General features: G+C 49.6%; 1 protein-coding gene across 8 annotated transcripts in view; it reads left to right on the top strand.

Annotated features, from left to right (window-relative positions):
• The window catches only part of ASCC1 (activating signal cointegrator 1 complex subunit 1), a 35,449-nt gene extending 13,441 nt beyond the window's left edge, over nt 1-22,008 (top strand). For 3 of the 8 annotated variants that reach the window (XM_039554329.1, XM_039554334.1, XM_019291378.2), the window contains exons 7-11: nt 282-419; nt 4,559-4,680; nt 6,785-6,864; nt 18,076-18,183; nt 21,217-22,008. In XM_039554329.1, coding sequence (XP_039410263.1) covers nt 282-419; nt 4,559-4,680; nt 6,785-6,864; nt 18,076-18,183; nt 21,217-21,333 — 565 coding nt within the window. In that variant the 3' untranslated portion in view covers nt 21,334-22,008. The other 5 variants (XM_039554330.1, XM_039554335.1, XM_039554333.1 and 2 more) reach the window with 4 other exon arrangements.
• The last annotated feature ends 916 nt before the right edge of the window (nt 22,009-22,924 follow it).

Below are 22,924 nucleotides of genomic sequence, written 5' to 3'. Positions count from 1 at the left end.
GCTTTAGGAATTAGGGAGACACATTGAATTTGGGTTTTTTCAGTGCAAACAAGCTGAAAAATAGGGGAAAGAAAAGAACTCCTCAGTGGAGTTCACTGCCTCATAGGCTCTGTGTAACATTTAAGTCCCACTTAACATCAAATTTGTGTCTAACTACAGCAAAAAAGGGATCCAATATCATTCCCATAAAAAAAACCCCAAATAAATGTTTGGTATGTGCGCAAGGAGCACTATGTGTTGCATTTCAAGAGCTGGTGTGGTGTTTTGCTTTTTAACACTAGGGATTTCTTGGGTTTTAGCCAAGTTACTGGAGGCCAGCCCCTGACCGTGGAGGTGGCAGGAGTGGAGTACATGAACGATGACCCTGCCATGACAGATGTCCTTTACGCCAAAGTCCGAATGAAGGATGGCTCAGACAGGTGAGTTCCCCGTGCTCCCATCTTTCATTCCTCCTCAGAGTGCCAGGGAAACCCTCTGGAGCTGGTGGGCGCTGCTGGCAGTCCTCAGGCCAGCAGTCACGAAGATGAAGTCATCCTTGCTTCCTAAACCGGTTGAGGCAGTGATGTGTTTGCTCTTTAAATCAGTCACTGGTGCTGCAGCTGAAAGATGTCATTTGTTTCTGCAGCAGTCTGTCAAGTTGAATAATGGAGTCACGGCTCACATGGGGATAAGATGGCCAAGGAGATACTCCTGAGATGACTTAGAAGGCAGAATGATTTGGCCTCTACTGTCTAGTTCCCAACCTGCAATCCAGATTAATCTGGACAGCCTGGTGTATTCTGCAGCACTTAATTATTCTTAAAACCCAGTTAGCCCAGAAGGTCCTCAGAAAAGCATGACCTGATTACAGAGTTGGTTTGTGTGTCTGTAGCAGCCTGGAATGGGTGCTGGGTGTGAAATGTCTTTTGGAGCTGCTGCTGTGAAATCTTGAAGCCTGGTTGGTGTCAGCTCAAGTGTTTGTGCTGTTCACTGCCATGGCTGATGGCTTCAGCTCTACAAAGAGCACTGCCCAGGATGTGGCAGTGTCCGGACAACCTTCCTCCATCTCATTTTTGACAAGTACATCACCAGTGGCAGCACCGTCTTTTCTCTTGGTGCTTCCTAGGAGACTCAGGAAACACGGATGGGGCTTGGAGCACCCTGGTCTAGTGGAAGGTGTCTCTGTCCATGGCAGGGTTTGGAACCAGATGATCTTTAACACCTCTTCTAACCCAAACCATTGTAGATTCTATGATTAACATAAGAGCTGTTGTATTCCGTGCTGCTGGTTGCCAGAAATAGGGAAGGGGAGTAGCCAAAAGAGCTTTACCTCTTGTTTCTGAGCCTCAGCCTTCTCTTTGCCTGGCAGCACTGCCTTTTTGTTGTCTGTTCCCATGGCTAGAGGACAGCAGGAGCTAGCAGAGGAGCATGGAGCAGTGCAGCTGGGGGAGGAAGGCTGTGAGCAGGGACTGGCTCAGGGCAGAAGGGATATGTTCTGGCATATCCTTTCCCTGAGGGCTGAGGAGATGGCAGGGGGGCCCTGCTTAAAACCACACTTTGGAGGCTGTGTTGAAGTAAGAGATCGGAAGTGGGATAAGGAAATGAGTGGGAAAATGAAAAATGTAAGAATTGCTGGGAGGCAGTAGGAATTGAAGCCTTTTCCTTTTCTTGGCTCTTCCACTTCGAAGTCTGTCCTACCCTGAAAGAGGTGAGATAAAAACAAGTGGGGCGGGTGGAGAACCAGGGCAAGGTACAGATCAGCCAGGAGACAGAGCACAGGGAGAAAGAGAGCAGAAGCACTTGGAAAGATGAGATGGAGACAGACACTGGATGACCCAAATGCCCTTCAGTGGGTCTTGTTGTAGAGAGCATCTAAAATATCAGCTCTGGGAGCTGAAGTCTGGGCCTCTTCTCCTGAGTCACCGAGCTCTGGCTCACTCTGAGGTGCAGTGCTTGCCAGTCTGGTTGCATCTGAAAATAAGACTGCGGCCTGAGGAGCTGGGAGAGGAATCCTGTAGAGCGTAAGCAGGGCCTGAATTGACAGTGGTGTCTGCCTGCCTCTGGGGACAGCTTGAACTGTTGGTACTTGCACCGTGCTTGTTTCAGATGCCAGCTGTATCCCTTGTGCTCAGAACCCACTTGGGCATAATGCTGGAGAAAGTGCTGATGTGCATCAGGGGTGGCAGAGCCGCTTTGGGCAGGGGAGAGAAGTGGGGGCTTCAAGTCCACCTTGCCTTGAAACTGAAAACACTCCCACCCGCTCTGGGAGAGGACTGATGTCTCCACTGTCCTTCACAGAAATCTGTTAGCTGAGGTTTTGACCAACATCAGACCTTGTGCTTTGCATGGCACCTGGGGACTGTCAGGCTTCTCTTCCACAGCACCTGTTTTGCTTTTTGCATAGCAGCAGGCTCAGAGAGGGCCAAGCAATTTGAAGTTTTAATCCTTGGCCCAGGCTGGTCCTGCCCTCACCTGCAAATTAATTCACAGAATCATAGAACAGGCTGAGTTGGAAGGGACCCATCAGGATCGTCGAGTCCAGCTGCTGGCCCTGCCCAGGACAGCCCATAAACACCACTCTGTCCCTGAGAGCGTTGTCCAAATGCTCCTGGGGCTCTGGCAGCCTTGGGGCCATGACAATTCCCTGGGAAGCCTGTTCAGTGCCCCACCACCATCTGGGTGAAGCACCTTCTCCTGATACCTTTCATCTGGCACTTCTCCCCTTACATAGTTCCTTAGCTATTAGCAAGCATCCAGAAAAACATTTAGCTTTGCAGAGGGAGAAAAAAGGTGGTTTTGTGTTGATGGAGAGCAGCTTTTCCTTCCTTTGAGGTTCCAGCAGACACTGTTGAACTAGCAGTGATTTTATAAAGAGCAGACAAATGGTGATCTCTCCAGAAAACCCTGCTTTGTTTTCTGGCCTGTGACACAGATCATTGCTGAATCTCTTGCCTGCTGAAACCTGCTGTGCCTTGCTCAGGGAAATGGGAAAGCAGTTTCTGAGCTGCAAGGCCAATGCTAGAGGAGAGTGGCAGCCACGTGGCTTCCTGTGCTGGATCAGACTGCTGCAGCCTGTGTTGGAGAGAGGTGTGTGCCTTCCTGTCTAATGCAAGATGTCCTGTTAGCTCTGTGTAGTTCCTGGCATGGCTGAGGGGTGGAGTTCCTTCCTGATCTTTGGATGATCTTGATCAGCTTAAGCTGTAAAGCAGGAGATTTGATTTATCCTGACTTAGCTTGCATAACTGCAGACAGAATTAGGGGTTGGCAAGCCCTTCTGCACATATAATGGCTCAGACTGAAAGAGGGATCATGCTCCGATGCCTCCCACATGGCAAATAATTTCCATTATAATTCATTCTAATTTGTTTTATTTCCTTGATTAACTTTATAACGTAATAAAGCACCATTTTCACTTGAGCTATTCTCTGTTAATTTGTTTTAGTATTGTCTGTAATGATATTCATTTAATCTTTGTCATTGCTAATTTTAAAAATCACTGAAGTAAAGCCAGAAAATAGTAGAAAGCCATGACAATTGGTAGTTTGAGAGTCTTGAACTGGTCACATGGGGGCTGGCAGCCCGTGAGGGGCAGTCCAAAGCCAGCAGTGGGGTCGGAGCTGGCACGCGGAGCGTGGCAGCCCCAGGATCTGGGGACCAGCCATGCTCTGCCACAGCTGAGACACCAACGTGGTGGGACCTCACGGAGCAGAAAGCCCTCTAATCCCTGGGACGTGCTGAGAGAAGCTCGGATTCTTCTGCAAATACTTAATACCCTCTGGCCTTGGTTTCAAAGATGGGAAGCTCTCATTCTGGCATGTCCTCACTGCCTTTAGTAAGAATTAGGCACTGCAGAAATTTTTTGGGCACAGCAGCAGCCTGGGAGTTCCCTCAGTTTCTTAGACATGAGCGCATTGCTCTGATCCCTGCTCCTGCTGCATGTTCTAGGATGGGTCTGCCCTCAGATCCTGGCAGTCATGGCCAGACACAAAAGTGGGAATAAGTCCTTGGATTTTGCTTGCTCAGTAGCTCCAAAGCTGGAGCATTCACCAGGATGTGCTGACTGGGTTTGTGCCCCCTGTCACCCTGTTCTGGGCTCTCCCAGAAAGCAAGCCTAGTGACTGGGCTGCTTTTCTGGGACAGAGAGGCTCCAGGCTCCAGCAGTCCCTTAGCAGATCCTCTGGGAGTCAAGGTGCCTGAGCCGCTGCGGGTGTGCAGATTTGAGCATTTGCAAGGAGAGTCACATTGTGTTTCCTGGCAGTGGAAAGATGCATCCTTCAGCTCCCAGTAACATCTGTCACTGCGAACGAGCTCTCTGCTGTGCTAAATCTGCCCTTCCTCATGGAATATTTGCAGCAGGAGCGATCACGGAGGAAGCTTTGCGCAACAGTCAGAACTTTTTGCATTAGAGCTGAGTCCTGATGTCTCTGCTCGCTTTCCATGAGGGACTAGCTCCCTTTCCTGTGTGCGTGCAGAGACTTCATTTCACACTTGCTGCCCTCCTGGCTGAAGAGCCAAAAGCTGATGATGCAGAGGCTTCTTGTTTTACGTGGCCCTGTTCTTTCTCTTTGTGCCTTCCCAGATTGCAGATGGTCGCTGATCAGCTGGTGGAGCGGTTTGTGGCCTCCGGCTTGATGCTTAAAGAATGGGATAGGGTGAAGCTGCATGCCACAGTCATGAACACTCTCTTCAGGAAAGATCCAAGTATGTACAGAGCCTTCATCCTTGCTGATAAATGCATTTAAAGCAGTCCCACTGCTCAGCAAATGCTTTTGTTGTTTGCTTTTTCAATGTGATTTTTCTTACTCTCAAGGATACCTACAGGGCTGGGGGGAGATGTCTGCACATAAAACCCAGAAGAAAATAAAAAAAGCAGTGAACAGAGTCATAGATTCAAAACCTTATCACTCATATTATCTGGGCTAAGGAAAAATATGTTCAAGTAGAATCAGAGAATGTCCTGAGTGGAAAGGGACCCACCAGGATCATCCAGCCCAGCTCCTGGCCCTGCCCAGGACACCCCAACAATCCCACCCTGAGACAGCAACTGAGAGTGTTGTCGAAATGCTCCTGGAGCTCTGGCAGCCTTGGGGCTCTGACCATTCCCTGGGGAGACTGTTCAGTGTTCCCTCTGGGGAAAAACCTTTTCACAATATCCAACCTCCCCTGGCACAGCTCCAGCAACTCCCTTGGGTCCTGTCCCTGGTCACAGAGAGCAGAGATCAGAGCTGCTCCTGCACTGCCCTTCGTGAGGAAGCTGCAGACCCTGATGAGGTCTCCCCTCAGTCTCCTTCAGGCTGAACAGAGCAAGTGACCTCAGCTGTTCCTCATGGAGGTGAGATCTTGGGCTCTCTGTGCCCCAGTGTTAAATTGAAACTGGGTAGCAACTCCATGTGTTGCGCTGACTTTCAAACAAGATGAAGACATAATCCTCTTTGGTTAACTTAGAGATTGCCCGTTTCTTCAGGAAAGTGATTCCATTGTCTTTCTCCTTAAATCAGATGCAGACGGCTGCGAAGCTGAATGTGAGCTGTTCTTGAGTGTATGGCGTCTGCTGTCTCTGCCAAAAGATTGTCTGCTCTGGCTGTCTGTAGCATCATTCTGATCACATTACTTTATAAAGCAGCCTTAAAAGCATCATGTTTGGGGAGGGGCAGTGCGTTACAGCCTGGTTCTCCGTGTGGAAACGTGCGTGCTCTGGCATGGTGGCCCTGTGCACTGCAATAGGTTGTGTCAAGAATTCTTTAGTTGTTGCCCCTCTGAATCTCTGCGTGGACAGTGATAACAGCAGGTGCTTTGTGTCATCGTTTCTGGGCAGGTTTTGGGTCTGACTGCTACTGAAGTCGAACAAGCACACCCAGGATGTAGAAACCCTGTAAGGATGGGGTTCAGCTCTCAAATTGAGCCCTGAAAATGTGACCCCAGAGTGCTGATCTGGCTCTGTGTGGGGGGGGGGCACATGGGCAGCTACATCTGGCACCCTGGGTCTATATTCTGCACAGCCCCATGAGGCATGCGAGGCATTCAGACACGATGGGGAGAGCATTCCGCCAGCATTCTGCAGGCAGCCATAGAAGTCGCTTTGTATTCCATACAGGATTTGAATAGCAAGCTGGATGTGAGGGGGACTTCATAGTTAATGATGGAGATGAAAAAGAAATACTGAATATATTCACTGAGTGAGGCAGAGGTCCTGTGGAAAGAACAGATCATGTACTTGGGGATTATATAAAAACCCAGACATGCTCTGGGGAAATGGATCTCAGTCGTAGGCTTTTGGCAGTTGCTATAGGCCTAGGTTGCTATTCTGAATGTCTCTGTGTGTGTGTGGCTGCGTGCCCACCCCGCAGAAGCATCCACACCACACATACGGTGCAGGCAGCAGAGGTTTGTGTCGGTGCCGTCCGCATCCCTCCTGGCATTGTGCTGGCATGCTCAGCCTGGAATTTGGTGCTGTTCCAGGCCACACAAGTGCTGTCTCTCACCCTGACATGGCAGGATGTGGGATCAAAACGAGCCAGAGAGAAGCAGGTGTATTGCACTGAGCAGTCAGCCCTGCAGAATCACCACAGCAGCAGCTATTTAGGGCCTTTCCTCCAGGTAACAAAGGTGATCCCAATAGAGGCACCAATTCCAGCCTTTTTCCTCTTAAAATCCAGGTAGAAGTGGGGCTTTTTGCACTAAGAACTGGGCAAAGATGGTTTATTAGCTGGCAGCTGACTGGGGAGGGACAGAGTAGGGGGTGAAATACAGCACACAGAATTCTCTCATCTGAAGCTCATTCTGGTGGTGGCTTTTCTCTCTACAGCTGAAGAACGAAACAGCACAATGACTGGTAAATCATCTTTCAAGGAGCGGGAGTCATTTAATGGCCAAAATATCCTCAAGGTCAGTATGAAACAATTAGGGAAATGGAGCCAGCTATGGATGTTGTATAGCCAAAAGAGGTCAAAACACCTCTTCAAGACTGCTTTTGTCTTAGGCTTATGGGATCTCCAGGGCTGGGGGGCAAGGGGGGAATCTGTTGAGAAAGTAAATGGTCCAGATCACTCGTAATTGGGAGCATTACAGTATTTAACAGGAGCATTCCTAAAGCTGCTGAGGCTCAGAGCAGGAATATGAAGCACAAATGCTAAGTGGGTGTTCGTGTTGTCGTTTACGTCGCTCCTGTTTTACCCTGGAAACTCAGGCTCGAGTTGATTCTCAGCCCACCAGAAAGAAGCATTTCGTTGCTCTTGTTCTACTCATATATATTTATGAAACTAAACCCAACTCTCATTTCACTTACTCTTTTCTTCTTGTTTTTAATCTCTGCTATTGATTTGCTCCAGAAAAATAGCGGGTAGTGGTAGGGAGTCCCACCAGGATCAGAGGGTTTTGGCAGTGATCAGAGGGTAGAAAGCACGATCCCCCAGACTGTGGAGGTTGGGTAAGGCTCAAAGGGGAGCATGCTTCTGACTCCCAGGCTTTGCCAACCAGGGTTGGGACCGCAGGCAGCCTCTGCTACTCATCCAGATGGCTGTGGCAGACTGATGCTGTGGGTGCTTGACCCCTGCAAGTGTCCAGACAGAAAAGAGATGCACAGGGGAGCAGAAATGGAAAACAGCACTGGCTTGTAAGCAAATTTGCAATCCTCACTGTGTGAGAGGATTTGTAGCAGGCAGCTCTGATAAGAGGGAGCAAGGACAATGCATGGATACATTTGGGAACGCTAAGAAGATATTCTGGCAAAAAAGAGACATGAGAGAGTGGGTGGGAGCTGGACAACCCAGAAGGACTTTAGAGCCCTGCCAGAGGAGGGGAAGAGTGTGCTTTACTTGTATTTTACAGTTTTAATAATGTATCAGGCACTGGATGCAGGGGGATGTGAAGGCAGGGGGTGGAACTGATTGATCTCTGTGCAGAGGACAAACAAAGGGACAAAATTAGGTTAAGCTCTCATTGTCCTCAAACGGTCTGTGCGAGTATGGGTGTCATGACTCAGCGTCGCCACATGTTGAGTGTGCAGTGTGAGACTGCATATTGCAAGCTGAAGCAGGGAAGCCACAGCCTTGGTCCTTTTCTTAACGTGATCTTAACGTGCAGGTTTGGATAGCTCCCAGTGTTGGGAGAGCCGGCTCTGGAAGGGGGTGGTGTGTGTCAGGAGCCCTGAGCGTCTGCAGGACTCTGCTTTCGCAGTGTTCGCCTTCGCTCCTTTATTCTGCTTCTGCTAAGCTTGTCCTCAGGCTTTAGAGACGCATAAAATCAAACTGTGGGTCTTCCTCAGTGCTCTCATCCCAAACCGTTCGTGATTGAGAAGGTATTAACGGTGCTCCCTCTGCTGGTCACACCATTTGTGGGGTCTGAGGATCTGGGGAAGGGTCTTGTGGTGCTTGGAAATGCAACTGCTCTCCTTCCGAGGCTACTTCTTATTCTTGATGCTCTTGGAAATATGAGCCCGATGCATTTTTAAAGCTCCTAATTGATTTTGTACTGACGTAGCCGAAAGAGCTGCTGGCTGTTTGGACTGCTGGTAATTACTTCAAAGCATGTCTTGCCACAAGAAATGTCATCCTTCTCTCCCACCTCCACTACATTTCCTAACCTGCCCGCTTCGTATTTCCCTTTGGTCTCCCACGTGCCTGCAGCAGAACGCCCGTTGGCATTAATTAATTACATGAGTCATAAATAGCTCCAGGCTTCTTACCGGAGGAGCCCAGCCTCAGTGAGCCACTGATGCATTCCAGCATGACCTTGCAGGGATGCGCCAGTTCCCTCCCAGCCTGCTTTTATATCCATGATTCCATTATTTATCTTGTGCCAGGGAGGCTGCCCTCTCGCAAAGTGGCTTCATTAACTTTTGCACCAGGATCTAAACGACGGGCTGTTAATGAATATGGCTGCAGTTAGGCAGGCTGGTGGGAGGGAGAGCCATGTGCCCCGCATGTGATTCCAGGCGGTGGGACTCTGTGATAGCTGTGCTGAGTGGCTGTGTTCCCACTTGGAACGCTAACAAAGCATGGCTGCTGGTAGGAGGGTAAGTGGGAAAACTCAGGTTTCATCACTCTCATTCCCGTTGTGCAGCCCTGTAGAGCCAAAGGCTCAGGGCAGGACCGGAGCTGTCAGAGCACAGAGCACGATGGAAGTGCCGTGGCTCTGCTGTTCCAGGCTGAGGCTCCCCGTGGTCAGGGCAGGGGGGTGGTGTGTGTGTGTGTGTGTGTGCAGATGCGCTGGCAGCACATGTTTGCTGATAACATGCCTGCGCTACCCCAGGCTCCAGCTGGTATTTTGCTTTCAGCTGAACTAATCGGAATTTTATTTAATAATCCTTTGTTCTACCCGTTCCGCAGAGTTAAACATACACTCCTATTTGTGCTAATAAATGGTTGTGCAGGCCGGTACCTTCCCACACTGCTCAGAAAATAGATCCTGTAGGTTGAGTTGCGTTCGGGAGTTTAAATTACTTCTGTCTTGAAGAATATCCCTCAAAAAGGGCTTCCTGGCATAGGTGGAGCTGAGAGCCCAAGGGGCTGTGTGACCCAATAGATTTATGTCCAACAAAGCCTTGGCGTTGCGCTTCTCTAGTCTAGTCCCAAAAAGCTGGGCATGCTTCATGGACCACTTCATACAGAGCGATGCGTGTTCCTACTGGGCTGGCTTTGAACATCCTGGTCACATACCGAAGTCATGCTCCAGGCAGGAGCAAAGCGTCTCATCTCTCAGAGAGTGGGGAGGAGGCGGCAATTCCTGGCTGAAAGACCCCGGCAGCTCAGGCTGGGCTGGGCCTCGGGGAGATGCTGGGTTGGCAGCCCCTGCCCTGCCTCCCGCCGTGTCCTGGCGGTGGCCGCGTGCCCTGCGCCGCAGCTGGCACAGCGCTGGCACAGAGGCGGCCGGGGCAGCTGCTGGCGTCTCCGGAGACGAGGCTGTGCTGCCTCCGGGCTTTTGTTTATTTTTGTTTAGTGAAAAAAACCAACTAAGGCTACCGTGAATAAATAAAAATGAAAAGAAATGCAAAGGGGCTGCCTAGCCAGAGATTTCTGTTGCACGTTTAAGGGAAAGGAAGAAAACCACCTGGACTCTTGTTTGGTCAAAGTGGAATGAATTTTGGCTTGATTGAGGTCTGAGAAGTAAAAGAATGGCCTTTGCTGCATTCAAACAAGAAGGAAGCAAATTTTGAGCACAGAAAAAACGGAACCCTGCCGCTTAGCACAGATCCGTGCATTAACAGCTTACAAGATTAAATATTGAGGGAACAGCTACTGAGGTACAGCAGCAGAAAGCTGCACATCTTATGTCTTAGGGCATTAGGGGAGACTTTAAGCTGGGATGGAGGACTGGGAATGGGATCAGCCGAGGTGGTGACACATGCTGCCCTGCCCTGGTCCAGCAGTGGGGCTGCAGGAGTGCCCAGAGAGGGCTTCTAGGTCAGATAATGCAAAATTTGATGAGGCTCCTTCTATTTTGAGGCCTGCATAAGCGTATTGAATTATGGCACTATATCTGCTTTCACTGGGAGCAGGGGGGAAGAGCCTTTACTGGCTGATACGCTGGAGAGCCGATCGGAGCAAAGGAATCTGGTGGTGTTCCCTGTCACTGTGTCTGTCCTGCTGGGTGAGACAGAGGCTGTGGCATGCAGTAGTTCAGTTTAAAACATTTGATCAAATGCCACAGACAGAGATGCAATGGAAAAGAAAAGCCTTGGCCTGGATAAACCCCTGACCCCTCAAAATACCCCAAGCCCACCAAGCTCTAAACAAATGAACATCTGCCCCTGTGCAAGCCAGCTCCACTTGCAGATGAGGAGTGTGTCTCGTGTTCTGCAGCCTTTGGAACCCAGGCCTTTTGTGTAATTTTTGTTTGTGGATTTAAGGAGGCTGAGTCTTTTCCTGATGGATTTCTAAGCTGAGGTGAAATCAAAGAGCCAAAGAACCAGCGTTAGGTGAGGATCAAGACTGCCTGGTGTTCAGAAAGGGTAAGAACGTCTTGTTATCCTCAGCGAGGTGGTAAAGATGTCAATCCAAAGTAGGACTGACAACTGGAACAAATACCTAGCAGGAGGTGGCTGCTTGGAAAGTTTAGAGTTAAAAATACCAAACAAAAAATCCACTGGGGTGAGAAGAGACTGAGTAAGAGGTTGTGGTGCAACATCAGTATCTCAGAAATAAGCCAGTGCTTTCCTCACCTCGTTTTTACGGAAGAATCAAAAGCAGAAATGAAAGGCTGCAATGCCACTTTGCAGAGGGGAGAATTCCTGCCTTCAGCTCTGATCCTGCCATTACCAAGAGGTACCGGAACAATCGAGGGGGCTCAGCAGTGTGCAATTAGAGCAACAGTGGGATGGGAGGATGTGACAGTTGAGCAGATGAGACTGGAGATCAGTTTGTATAATCATGGGGAAGAAAAGGAGATTAAATTGGGGTTGCTGTGAAAATGCTTTCCTGCGAATTACATTCTTCAGGGGGAAAAGCCATATTCACATTATTTGCATTTGATGAAACAGGAATCTGAAGTGGCATTTGAAAAATCAGTGTAGACAAAGGAGGGAAAATATCTTTGTTGGAGATTTCAGGCCTTGGAGGCAGTGTTGGAGGTTTTGGGGGAAGGCTGAGCCACTGCACTGACGAGAACGCAGTGCAGAAGGTTTGTGCTACCTTTGCGTGACAGAGATCTCTTTGGTGACCTTACCAAGACAAGGAGAAGCCTTTTTTTTCCTCTCAGAGGTGCTCCACACCCCTCTGACTAATTTTAGCAGGAACTGTGAGTGCTGGAAGAGGGTTTATTGAGAGTTTCTGAATCCTCTTGCCCCTGCACCGCTGCAGTCCCACCCAGCCCAGCAGCTGAGCCTTTTGGAGGTTCTGTGGGTGCCTGTGCCTCCCACCCGGTGATCATCCCACCTCCTCACTTCCCGGAGATCCCTGTTGTGCCAGCAGCCAGCCCGGGCAGCATCACCTCTTTGATCTTAAGAAGACAATTTTTCTCTGTGGAGCTGGCAGGGGTTGAATTACAGCGGCACCTTAATAGAAGGCAGGAACCCAGGACATTAAATGCAAAAAAACCCCAGCTCACTGATTAGCAAAAGTAGGCAGTTCATCCCAAAGGTGCCATGACCCTTCTGCTGGATAATTTTCCGGGTCTGTCTGAATTAATTTACTGGCTCTGTAGCTAGACTCCTCCTCTTGGTGGTTCGGTGGGCGTAGTGGGAGGTTACAGTGATGGCAGCTCCTTGTCCTGGTATTCCCGGATGCATCTCAAGCCTCCTGCCGTCTCTGCAGCAGAGCCAAAGCCCAGCTCTTAGAAACTGTTGCTGCATTTGCTGTCGTAGGAGCCATGGGGATGAGGCTTCTGGGGAGAAATGCAGTTTTTGATTATTAGTTTCCTTAAGTTGTTCTGTAAGTCCCTCATGTTTGAGGTGTAGGTCTGGGATCTTATCGGGTCCTTTAATTTGCTGAAAGGGTTTTTATTCTTGTCTGAAAGACGTGCAAAAATCTGTTAACCTCCAAATGTCCCACTTGTATATCTTAGTTTGCAGAATGCCTTTCACCATAGCAACTGGGGTTTGATTTCCTGAAGCGCATGAATTTTCATGGATTTTTGATGGGGGGAACGGACCTGAAACTGTGAGCTAAAGCGAAGATTTTGCAGCGTGGCAGTGGCAGGAGCACCACTAGATTTGGCTTGTGGAGGGGGGGATCCTGCAGGGAGGGCATCTCAGCTGGACAAAGGCCTGCACCCAGCCCTGAACAGTTCTATTTGAAAAAAACATCCGCCTGACAGATTAATGTAGACTATTGCTGAATGCCACCCTCCCCACTGCTGCATCACCCTCTGGCAGCTGGGGTGGCTTTGCTCCAGTTCTATGAAGAGCTGAGGTTTCACATGGCAGCTGTCAGAGAAGGATCAGCTGCTTCCATATTCACAGAGCTGGAAACGCCATACTCGTCCCACCCGTGGAGGTCAGGAGGGTGTTAGGGGCAGCATGAAGTACACTCTTAGGTCTGCAGGTGACACCCAGCTGGGGAGAGGCAGGAATATTGCCCATGTGAGTAGGAGGGAACAGAGCTCCAAACAGTGTTGAGAAATCAGGCAGAAACAAATGGGCAGCTGCGAACAAGGACAGGTCCAGGAGGGAGCAGTGGCACTGCTGTAGGATGGAGAAGTGCCTCAATACCAGCCCCACAGGCCAGGGTTTGGCTTATGGGGTCTGCTCCAGACTGAGTCAGTCTGTGGAAACAAAAAAAAGAGGCAAATGTCTTCAAAGTAAACCTCTGACTATGCTTAGTTGAAGGATTTGTCCAGTTTTGGGTACCGTGGATGGGTGCAAAGAGCCCAGGGGATAACAATAAGGTAATTGGAGGGGTAGAAAATGTCTGCAAGCTGGGGCTGAAAGAGTTGTTTTGAGGGTAATAAAGGGAAAGAGGGCAGCACATAGGAAAAACTCTTGAAGCATGGGAATGCTTTTGCCAGTAGTGGATGATAAAGTGATAAATAATAGGCTTTAATTGCAGCAAGGGATTAGGAAAATCTTTGTAAAGGGGAGGGTAAGGAAGCACTGCTCTAGAGGAGCTGGGAAAAGGGGGTCCTGATTGTTTTGAGGAAGCAGAGATGTTAGTCCAGGATCTGCCACCACCAAGCTCCTCCTGCCTTGGAGGAGGGGAGGATGGTGGAGCTGATGACCTTCGCTGGTCCTTTCTTCAGCTTGTCACTTCATGATTCCTACATGGAATGTGTGCAGAACACCCATGAGATGGCATCTGTGAACGTACCAAGAGCTGCTTGGCATTTACTTTGGCTCAGGAAATAAAAATATCAAAAGGAAACCTCCCATCACACACCTTGGATCTTTCTCCATGAACTTGCTGCTGTTTCTTACGTTGGTGGTACTTTGCCAGAGAGAGATGGTTATGTTGTTTCCAAGGGACTGCACCAGTGGTTTAATTGTAAGGGATTTTCCTGTGTCATAGAGGAGAGAGCCCTGACTTGGGTATCTCCCGAGAGAGGCCACTGGGACTTTTATGACACAAGATTTTCTCCCTCCTGAAGTCTGCCTGCTTTATTCTTCCTGAGGGAGATGAGGTGAAAAGGTCTCTGCTGCTGCCTTTTAAATCTGCCAGAGGCTGGAAGAAAAGAAGAGGGGAAGGGCTGTGGAAGGGCTGGATGCTATATTGGGGATGGAGAGACACTCCAGAGCCAGCTGCACACTTGCAGAACAAAACCATCTGCAGCCTTGTGGCTGGTGCTGGTGGTGACAGCCCAGGTGACAACCGCCCTCCCTGTCCTTCCTACCCATCTTCCACCCTTGTGACTCTGCGCGATGTCTTTATCCTGTAACACCTCAGCGGTCTTGGAAAATGTTGGATGCCCAGCCAGCCATCCTTTTAAAAGCCGTGGAAAGGAAGCAATTGCTAATTTGGAGAGGAGTTGGGAACGCTGGGAAGAGCCGCCTCTCTGGATGAGTGCCTGCCTACCTGCTTTTCCTATGCTTCTCATGCATTATTCCTGGCAAGCTTCCAAGCACAATTAAACCTCTGACAGATAATCATTGGCGGAGTGGTGTCCAGGGTGAATAATACGGGAATCAGGTATTTCTTCTTTTGGCACCAAATTGTTTCAGAAAATGTATTTTGAAAGTCAAAAATGGAAGGAAAAAGAATCTATTCATTGAACAAACTCCTCAGATCTAGACACTTTCCCCAGTTGTGTCTCATCCTCTGGGAGGCACCAGGGGCTTTGGTTTTGGGTTTGTCTGTCACAGTTTGGGGGAGGTTGGGGCATGGCTAGGAAGGGGTTTGGTGAATTCTTTGGGATGAGGAAGAAGGAGCTCTGCCAGCACCTACTGCAACCTGGGAACTATGGCAGCTGTGGAGATAACAGCCTTCTGGAGAGGTCCTGGCAGGTGTGTGTGGGAGGCTGCAGGACTGAGGTGTGTTAAGCAAGTAGGTGGAATCCCAAAAGCAGGATTGGAGGCTGTGGTTTGTGCAGCAAAGGAGGTTAATCAGAAGAAGTCAGATGGACAGAGTTTGCTAGAGTTCAGTGGACTCTCTTAGAGTCCATCAGTGTTTCTGAGTGTTACTTTCACATTTCAAAATTTAATTTTTGAAGATTTTTAATCTTTCCACGTTTTTGCCATTTCTTCCGTAAGTCCTTTTTGCCTGGTGCTGGTATCAGTAATCCAGCAGTTTGCTGAGGAGTCAGTGCCTTCCTGCTGTGTCTGGCATGGGAACTGCAGTTGTGCTTTGGCCAGTTGATCTGGAAGGGTGATTGTTCTCTGCTCTTCTCCAGTGTTTTCCATCCCAAGCTGTGGACGTGTTACACAAGCTTTAATTCAAATATGTCATCCCTTATGAGATGGAAAAATATCCAGGGGAGAGCGCAGAAAGTCTGCAAACAAACAGGTTTTGTTGCTCCGTGTTGAGGCACCTCTTCAGAAACGCTGCTTAATTTTTCTCCATGCTTGTCAGCGGGTGCCTGGGATTTTGTTTGTCCCTCCCCTTCCCTGAAGGGAATAACAGCACCGTAACATGCTGATTTCCAGCGGAAATCTCTTGGCTTTCCGAGCGTGTTCCCTCATTCACCACTGCTCCCGATCGGGACACGCTGGGGTTGTGCTGCCGGCGGGCGAGCTGGTGAGTGTTGTCACTTTGTGCAGAGCAGATGAAGCTGTAAAGCCTCCAGCTCCTCCGAAGCCTCCGTTTAATCTCCTGGTTGGAGCTCTCCATGTGCTGCTGTCGGACCTGATTCCCAGCACTGGGTTGTCTGTCTGAGTGATCCTCCTGCACGTGCTTTACCATGGAGGCAGAGCCCGGTGGTGCTCAGCCTGTTCCCACCCTTCCTGGATGGGATCTTGGGGTGGATAAACATCTTCCACCCAGGAGAAACAGTAGAGGAGGGATTGCTGGCATCCCATCTTCAGCATGGACCACGCAGCAGGAATGACAGTGAGCTCATCCACAGCCGTAGGCTCTTGGAGCTACGAGCTTCTTCCTCCCTGCCTTTCAGAAGTTGCTAATTTCTGTGTTCATTCCAGGTATGGAAAACAGGACCCTCCCTCAGCTCCCTGCCAAGGGCAGCCAGGTTTGTGAGGCAGATTGTCACAGGCTAATGGCATTACATGGCGCTGCTCGCCCGCAGCGCTGAGTCACTGGGGACACTTTTGTGCTGTTGATCTATAATAGCCCGGCCCGAAGGCACTGCTTTCTGTGGCTGGAGTTCACAGCAGAACTCCCCACAGTCAAGGGAGGGGGGTGTGTGTGTGTGTGTGCGCACATCTGTTTTATCCCATGGTATCGCTGCTCTTTGGTGGGAATTTTTAATTGCAAGGCATTGCAGTGAGTTGTTTCTCCCTCGGCATTTCCAGGGCTCTCGGCAGAGCTGCGTGGACTTTTTTATTAATTCAGGATGGGTCTTTTTTTTTGGCTGACTACCGTAAACGACGGAAGGCTTTAAAAACTGATCAATAATCCTGATGGTAGCGGCAAAATCCAGGCCAAGGCAGTGTGAATGCGAGCCAGAGATTACGTGAAGAAAGCTTTAAATGCCTCCGATTCCCTTCCTTTCCATGGACTTACTTTGTCCTCCCTCCTCCAGTGCTTCTCCAGCCGAATCCATTAATATTTCTCATGCTTGTTGAGCCCGTGACAGGTGATTTAAAAGCCCCAGTTTGTGTTGGCACCTCCGCTCTTCATAACCGGAGCTGAAACACATCGCTGCTGTTCTTACGTGGATTAGCTGTGATTTATTGCTGTTGTTCCCAGGATGGAACACAGAGGTGCTGTCTCATTCCAGGAGGGCTGTCTGTGGGAAGCGAGCCCCCCGAGGAGGACAGCTTGACAAACACCCGCGCTCAGGAACACGACATCGTTTAGGCGCCTGTTTTAACTTCTTCATTGAGGAATCATCCTCCTCCTTGCCTCAGCAAAACCTACTTTACAGGCTTAAAAAGGGGAAGAAAATGAAAAAGAGGCATCCTGGGTTTGATCTGCTGCTCTGCCTTTGATAAGGAAGTCGTTGTGGTTTAGGGGTTGAAGTTTGTACGAGCAGTTTTGGCTCAGGTTTGCAAGGAGCGAGAGGTTTGATGTGTGATTCCGTCTCTCCCAAAACAAGTCTTCAGCCTGTTACCTTCCTTCAGAAAATGGTTGTCTCATCCCAAGGGAGACCTGCTGTGTAATTTGTGGGTAATCGAGGGAAACAGACCTCGAGGAAGAAGGGTTTCCAGCATCTGAACGGAATTGTCTTAAATGGGAGAAAATGGGGTCTTAGAAATGACAGTTGTGCTGCTGTCTTTTCCTGGCTCAGGATAAACGACTTTGGGGGGAGAAGTGGAGGAAAACTTGCTTTCTGGGAGCTACCACAGGGCTGCCTGCCTTTCATCATTACCTGAGTGGCGTGTCCTTGGACCCAGTCCCCAGGAAGGGAGAAGGAGAGGGAGAGGGAGAAGCACTTGGGCCCACAGTAGTTTGCAGGCTGACCTGTGAAATATGGGTTATCCATCATCCAGTTCTCCTTCTCTTGGGAACTCGTGGCTTTTGGGGAGGGCAGTGTGGCTGTAGTCTGTGCTATCCCCTGCAGATCCTGGGATGCTGCTGCTGCCACTCTCCAGGCACCTGCTCTGTCCCCATGGGAGATGCAGGCATCCTCGCTGAGCATTTGGCTGTGGTTTGAAAGGCAGGGCACACCCCTGGAGCGTTTGCTTGGAGGTGCTGGGTCTGGGGTTAAAAGTTAACAATGCTCTTTCCTTATTCCATTCTAATTCAATTTGGGAAGGCAGCAGGGAGACAGAGGGCACTTAGTCCTCTAAGTGCTATTCCCTTGATGGGAGTTAGTAGCTTGCACTGCATTGGTGGTGTTGATTCTCTAAGCTGACCTTTTCCTCCATCAGGTTCATTCTCATTTATAATACTTAAAAAAAAATTCCCAACCTCCATCCTCTTATTTATTCCTTGGGCATCGAGGACATAAATCTTTCGGCGTGTTTGGATTTATAGAATTACTGTGCTTTTGCTGAGCCTCGCGTCCCACTCCAATCAAATGACACGGCTCTGCGGGCGATTGCATTTCTCCTCCCCTGCCTCCTTCCTGGCTGCTCCTGATCCACATCTCCTCGTCTCCTCGTGTTCCCTGCAGCCTTTTCAGGGAAAGCTGGGCCCTTGGCAGCCGCAGGAAAGGACAAGAAGGGGAGTCAGCCATTCTTCGGGTTATCAGCAGTTGCTTCTGAAGGGCAACAACCTCCAGGTACCTTCTTTCCTGGTGCAGAATAAAAAATGCTAAGATGCTTTTCCAGGAGGCATTTAATCAGCTGCGCTCCAGGCCTCCTCCAAAACCAGAGCGTTTCCGTGGTGGCTGGGGAGAGGGGGGAGTTAAAAATATCTTTCTTGGCTCTACTTGGCTTCTCCTCAAGATAAATAGAAGTGAAAGTCAAAAGCAGAGGCTTGGCTCTCTGCAATCTCTTCCCAAGTCCCCAGGGACCTGAGTGCAGGATGCTTTAGTGATGGGAAGCCACCTCCTGGTGTTTCAGAGGTCTTGGAGGATTCCTGGGGTTTCAGAGGTCTTGGAGGATGATGCTGGAGGGGTCTTTCTCCACACTGCTCGAGGCAGGTCTCAAGATTTGCAGTGATCTCCGTGCCTGGTCTGGTGGCTTCTGTCGTGGGAAGCCTCAGGGAGCACAGGAGCATCAGTGAGAAGCCAGCCTGAAACCAGAGCAGAAAAAAGTGTCTGTGGTTGTCCTCTAAATCCTGTAGCATGTTTACTCTCAGAAAGTACAGCCACATTACCAAAAATCAATAGTTCTAGCAGCGTTCCTCCCTGGGAAACACACAGCTGCTCGAACACACGGGAGGTGGTGAATCTTATAAAAGCCAAGGGAATACAAAGTGCTTTGGTACAAGGGCTTTGCTGCACTTCTAGCAGTGTACAAATGGACAGCCCTTGACCTGGGCAATGCCTTCTGGGGCTTCCCAATCATCCTTCTGCTCTAATGTGCCTGAGGCTGTGTGAGGCAAGAGGGGCTCGGGGAAGGTTGGTCTCATTAAGTAATTTTTGCTTTGAAGTACATGTGTTCAGTAAGAAAAACAGGTTGTGGTGTGCAGCTACAATACAAACAAGACTCTTCCTTTGGTTATTTTGTGGAAAGGTTTGACTTCTAGCGCTGGCACATCCCAGCATTTCATTTGTTTTCTTCATAGAATCCTGGAATGGTTTGGGTTGGAAGGGACCACCTTAAAGACCACCTTGTTCCATCCCTCTTGCCATGGACAGGGACACCTTCGACCAGGGTGCTTCAAGTCCTGTCTAACCTGGCCTTGAACACTTCCAGGGACAGGGCAGCCACAGCTTCTCTGGGCACCGTGTGCCAGCGCCTCCCCACCTCACAGGGAGGAATTTCTTCCTAGTATCTGAATTGTGCTCCGGCAGTCCTTGTCCCATGACTCCATGCCCTTGTCCAAAGTCCCTGTCCAGCTCCCTTGGAGCCCCTTTAGGCACTGGAGGGGGTCCTCTTCAAACCCTGGAGTACCAGCACACCTACCACTCCCTCTGCTAGGAGTCAAGAGAGAGGTGATTTCTGCTTTTCCTGGATGGAGACTGCTCTATGAGGGAAAGGGATGCCAATGCCAACAGCCTCTGTGACAGGGACAGGTGTTAAGGCTTGGGCTGGGTGGGCACAGTGGCAGAGCACTGCAGGGAGACCTGGACAGGAGGAAACCATGCTTCCTTCTGGGGTCAACCAAAACAAAAAGAGAAAGGTGACCAACCCCTTTTTACTGCCATCTCTTATTAATGAGACATTTTATCTAAGTCCTCCAACATGAACAACACAGGCTTTTGGGAACATAATTAATCTTTAATTGTATAAATCTTTAATTGTATGAAATGGAGTTTGTGTGGCTGTCGTCATTTCTCCTCTTTCTTTTCCTCCTCTCCCGGTATGAGATGCTTCCTTAGCGCAGCTCCTTTTCTGCAGGCTGCTCTTTATTAGGGCAGTGACCCCGTGGAGCCACCGCTCACAGTGTCCCTTGAGGCCACGCTGCTGCCCTGGGGTCTCTTGCTCTGCCCCAAGACAGGCAGGGAATCACTTTCCCTATGGCACTTCTCCTTTGTGGAGTGACAGCAAACCCAGGAATTGTCCTGAAAGAAATCTAGCTGGTCTCCTCTGGAAGAAAGGGTATTTGCAAAATAGAATCCTCTTGGGAGAACCAACAAAAGAGCAGTTGTGCCCAAATCGGTGCCAGGCAGAGCCAAATGCCTCTTTGGAGGAGGTGAAGTGCAGCCTTTCAGATGCTAAGTAGGTATTTGGGATTTCAGTCATTCCCTCTATGGAGGAATTGATGCACCATTGGCTCTAGGAGGATTAATGTGTTGGCTTTCCTTCATGCCTTCTGTAAGGGCAGGAAGGGCTGTGGGACTGTCTCAAGCCCGCGCCTGCAGGGACAGATAGAAAACTGAATAGGAGACAGATGGAATGGACATTTTGGAGATCTCCAAGGTGGGGAGAAGTCACCGCTCAGGTTCTCGGTGACTCTCAGCGCTCCGGTTAAACAGAGCTTCAAAATTAGCATCTCCAGCGAGCAGCTTTTCCTGAGGCACAGCTGATGTTCCCAGGTAGAGCAATTTCCTGCTGCTTAATGGAACGGGAGGAGCACTTTACGCTTGGACACGATGCTTTTCCAGCAATAAGTTCTTGTAAGAAATTCTGATGTCATTTTTTTGGTCTGCTTCGTAGATTGGATTAATGGGCAGGGACACGCCCCCCCGGGCGCCGGAGTTGGCTTGCTTTCCTTAATTTGCACTCAAGTCTTTGCCGAACAAAGACGGATTTGTTGAACAAAGCGGGGTCAGTGCTGGGATGAGGAGCCTTGTGCTTCCAGCCTGCTAGTTTGAATTAGGACTGAGCTGTAACTGTTAAGTCCTGCGTCCTGTGGCCTGGATTGGTGCAAACCTCCTGGCCTCAAACCTTGCTCCTGCAGAGCCTGCAACCTCAAGAGCCACCCGGGGGTGGTGCCTCCAGAGCAGTGAACAGCCTCCCCACGCTCCCTCAGTGTCACAGGCAGCGAAATAGGGGAGGTTTGAGCAGCTGCTGCTGTGGATAAAAAGAGTTCAAGCGCAGTCTTTAGTGGGAAGAATAACGTAAAGAACAGTTTCATTTAAAGGCAAAACAGATCTGTGAGCAGAGGCTTTTGACAGGGCCAGCTCCTTCCAGAGAGCCATGGGCCAGTTGCAGGCTCCACTTCTCTGGTGCCCTTCAAGTGGTTTTTTTCTTCTTCTTTTCAGCTCTTCGAGAACTTCCACTTCGGGGAGGTGCAGCTGGACTCGGTGCGTCTCTCCCAGAGGTTCTCCTCGGACGCCTCTGGCTACTACGCGACATCTGGGCAGCTGTGCTTCTCCTGAGGCGGCTGTAGCGGGTCTGCTCTGTGCATGATCCCGCAATGAAGTGTTTTGTAGGACATGAATCTTGGATGGGAACCTGGAAACTCCAAATAGGGATGCCTCATGACTCCTCCAAAGCATGGGAGCCATGGCATTTCCCTGCAGCTTTTCCCACATGTATTGCCTGCCTTCTCCTTGGGAGGGGAACCCCCAACCTGGGGGTTGCCAGGGTCCTTCCTCCTCCTTTCCCCAAAATGTCATGAAGTTGCCTGTGATGTCTGTGGATTGCTGGTTTTCCAAGAAAACAACTAGAACTGGGGCTTTTGGGGCATCGCCAATGTTTAAATGTGGCTTTTTGTCAGAAGAAGGAAGTTTGTTCTTAAAATAAGTATTTAAAATCCAGGAGAGCTTTCCCGGAGCACGATTTAACGATATTGAGGTCAGGCATTGCTTGGATCTCCAGCAGCGTGCCTGTGTGATGTAGATCTCCAAATAAATTAATTCCCTTCAAAAGCAAAGTGTTTATCTCCTGTTGCATTGATAGTTTCTGTAATTAAACTTCCAGCACAGCACATAACTATGATAATAAGAAAGCATGGATGGTTAGAGCTCTTTCCAGTGACCGTTTCGGAGCATGTCAAAAAACATATGCCTTGTAGGTGGTTTCTCCATTAAAAGCAGCACCAAGCTCTTTGATTCCATTGTGAATCCTTCCGAGATCTCAAGACAACGTCGTTTTTTCCTGTAAATCTCCACATTTGGTAAAAATAGCGACACAGGCTTTCAACTTGCCCTAGGATGAGCGCTTTGAAAAATGGAAGGTGCTGGTGCTTGGGTGTTTTGTAACAAAACAGGTGCTGCTGCCCATTCCTCGTTGCTTCCATGGATATGGAATCATGCTGTGTTAGAGGTGGAGAGTGTCTCAGCCAGGGATAGGGGTGCTCGAGCAGAACCCACATGTCCTAGTGATCATTTCTAAGAGGTCTTCACCCCACTTCCTCCCTCCAGAGTGAGCTGGGAGTGTGGCCGTGCACCAACAGCAGTGGAAGTCATTCAGGAATTGGGATTGCTTTTCTTTTTCCCCCCAAATGTATTGCTGTTTATGTTTCCCAGACCAAATTGCCTGTCTGCTTTCAAGCCTGCCTGCCAGGCAGTCAAATCATCTGTGCTTTCACAGGGTGCCCTTGCTTGTACCCAGTTACAGCCACTGGGCTTTTTGTGTCCTTTTCCTCGGAGCTGGAACGCCTTTGTGCTCTCTGAAAGCCGCCTTCCAAATGGTTCCCTTGGGGAGCAGAGCACCAGCACACACTCACAGGGAGGTGCTGAGAGCACTTAACACCGGTTGCTGTCATCTTTCCGCCAGCCTGAAGAGGTACTTGGCAAATCTCTTCGGAACAGACCCGGGAGCTGCTCACGCAGCCACCAGGAAAGGGGGAGATGCACCTTGGGAAGCTTCTGCCTCATGAGTTTTTAACGACTCTCACCAAGAAGTTGAGGCAAACACGGATATTTGACAATTGGAGCATACTCCTCCTCTTCCTACTTGTGTAAACATGTTTTAGTGACAATTCTTTTGGAAGTTGGTTGAATTTCGCTGGTAAGCAGCTTATCC

The sequence above is a fragment of the Corvus cornix genome, chromosome 6 (genome assembly GCF_000738735.6).
Source record: "Corvus cornix cornix isolate S_Up_H32 chromosome 6, ASM73873v5, whole genome shotgun sequence".
Lineage (NCBI taxonomy): Eukaryota > Metazoa > Chordata > Aves > Passeriformes > Corvidae > Corvus > Corvus cornix.
This window is presented reverse-complemented; position numbering and strand designations above follow the sequence as displayed.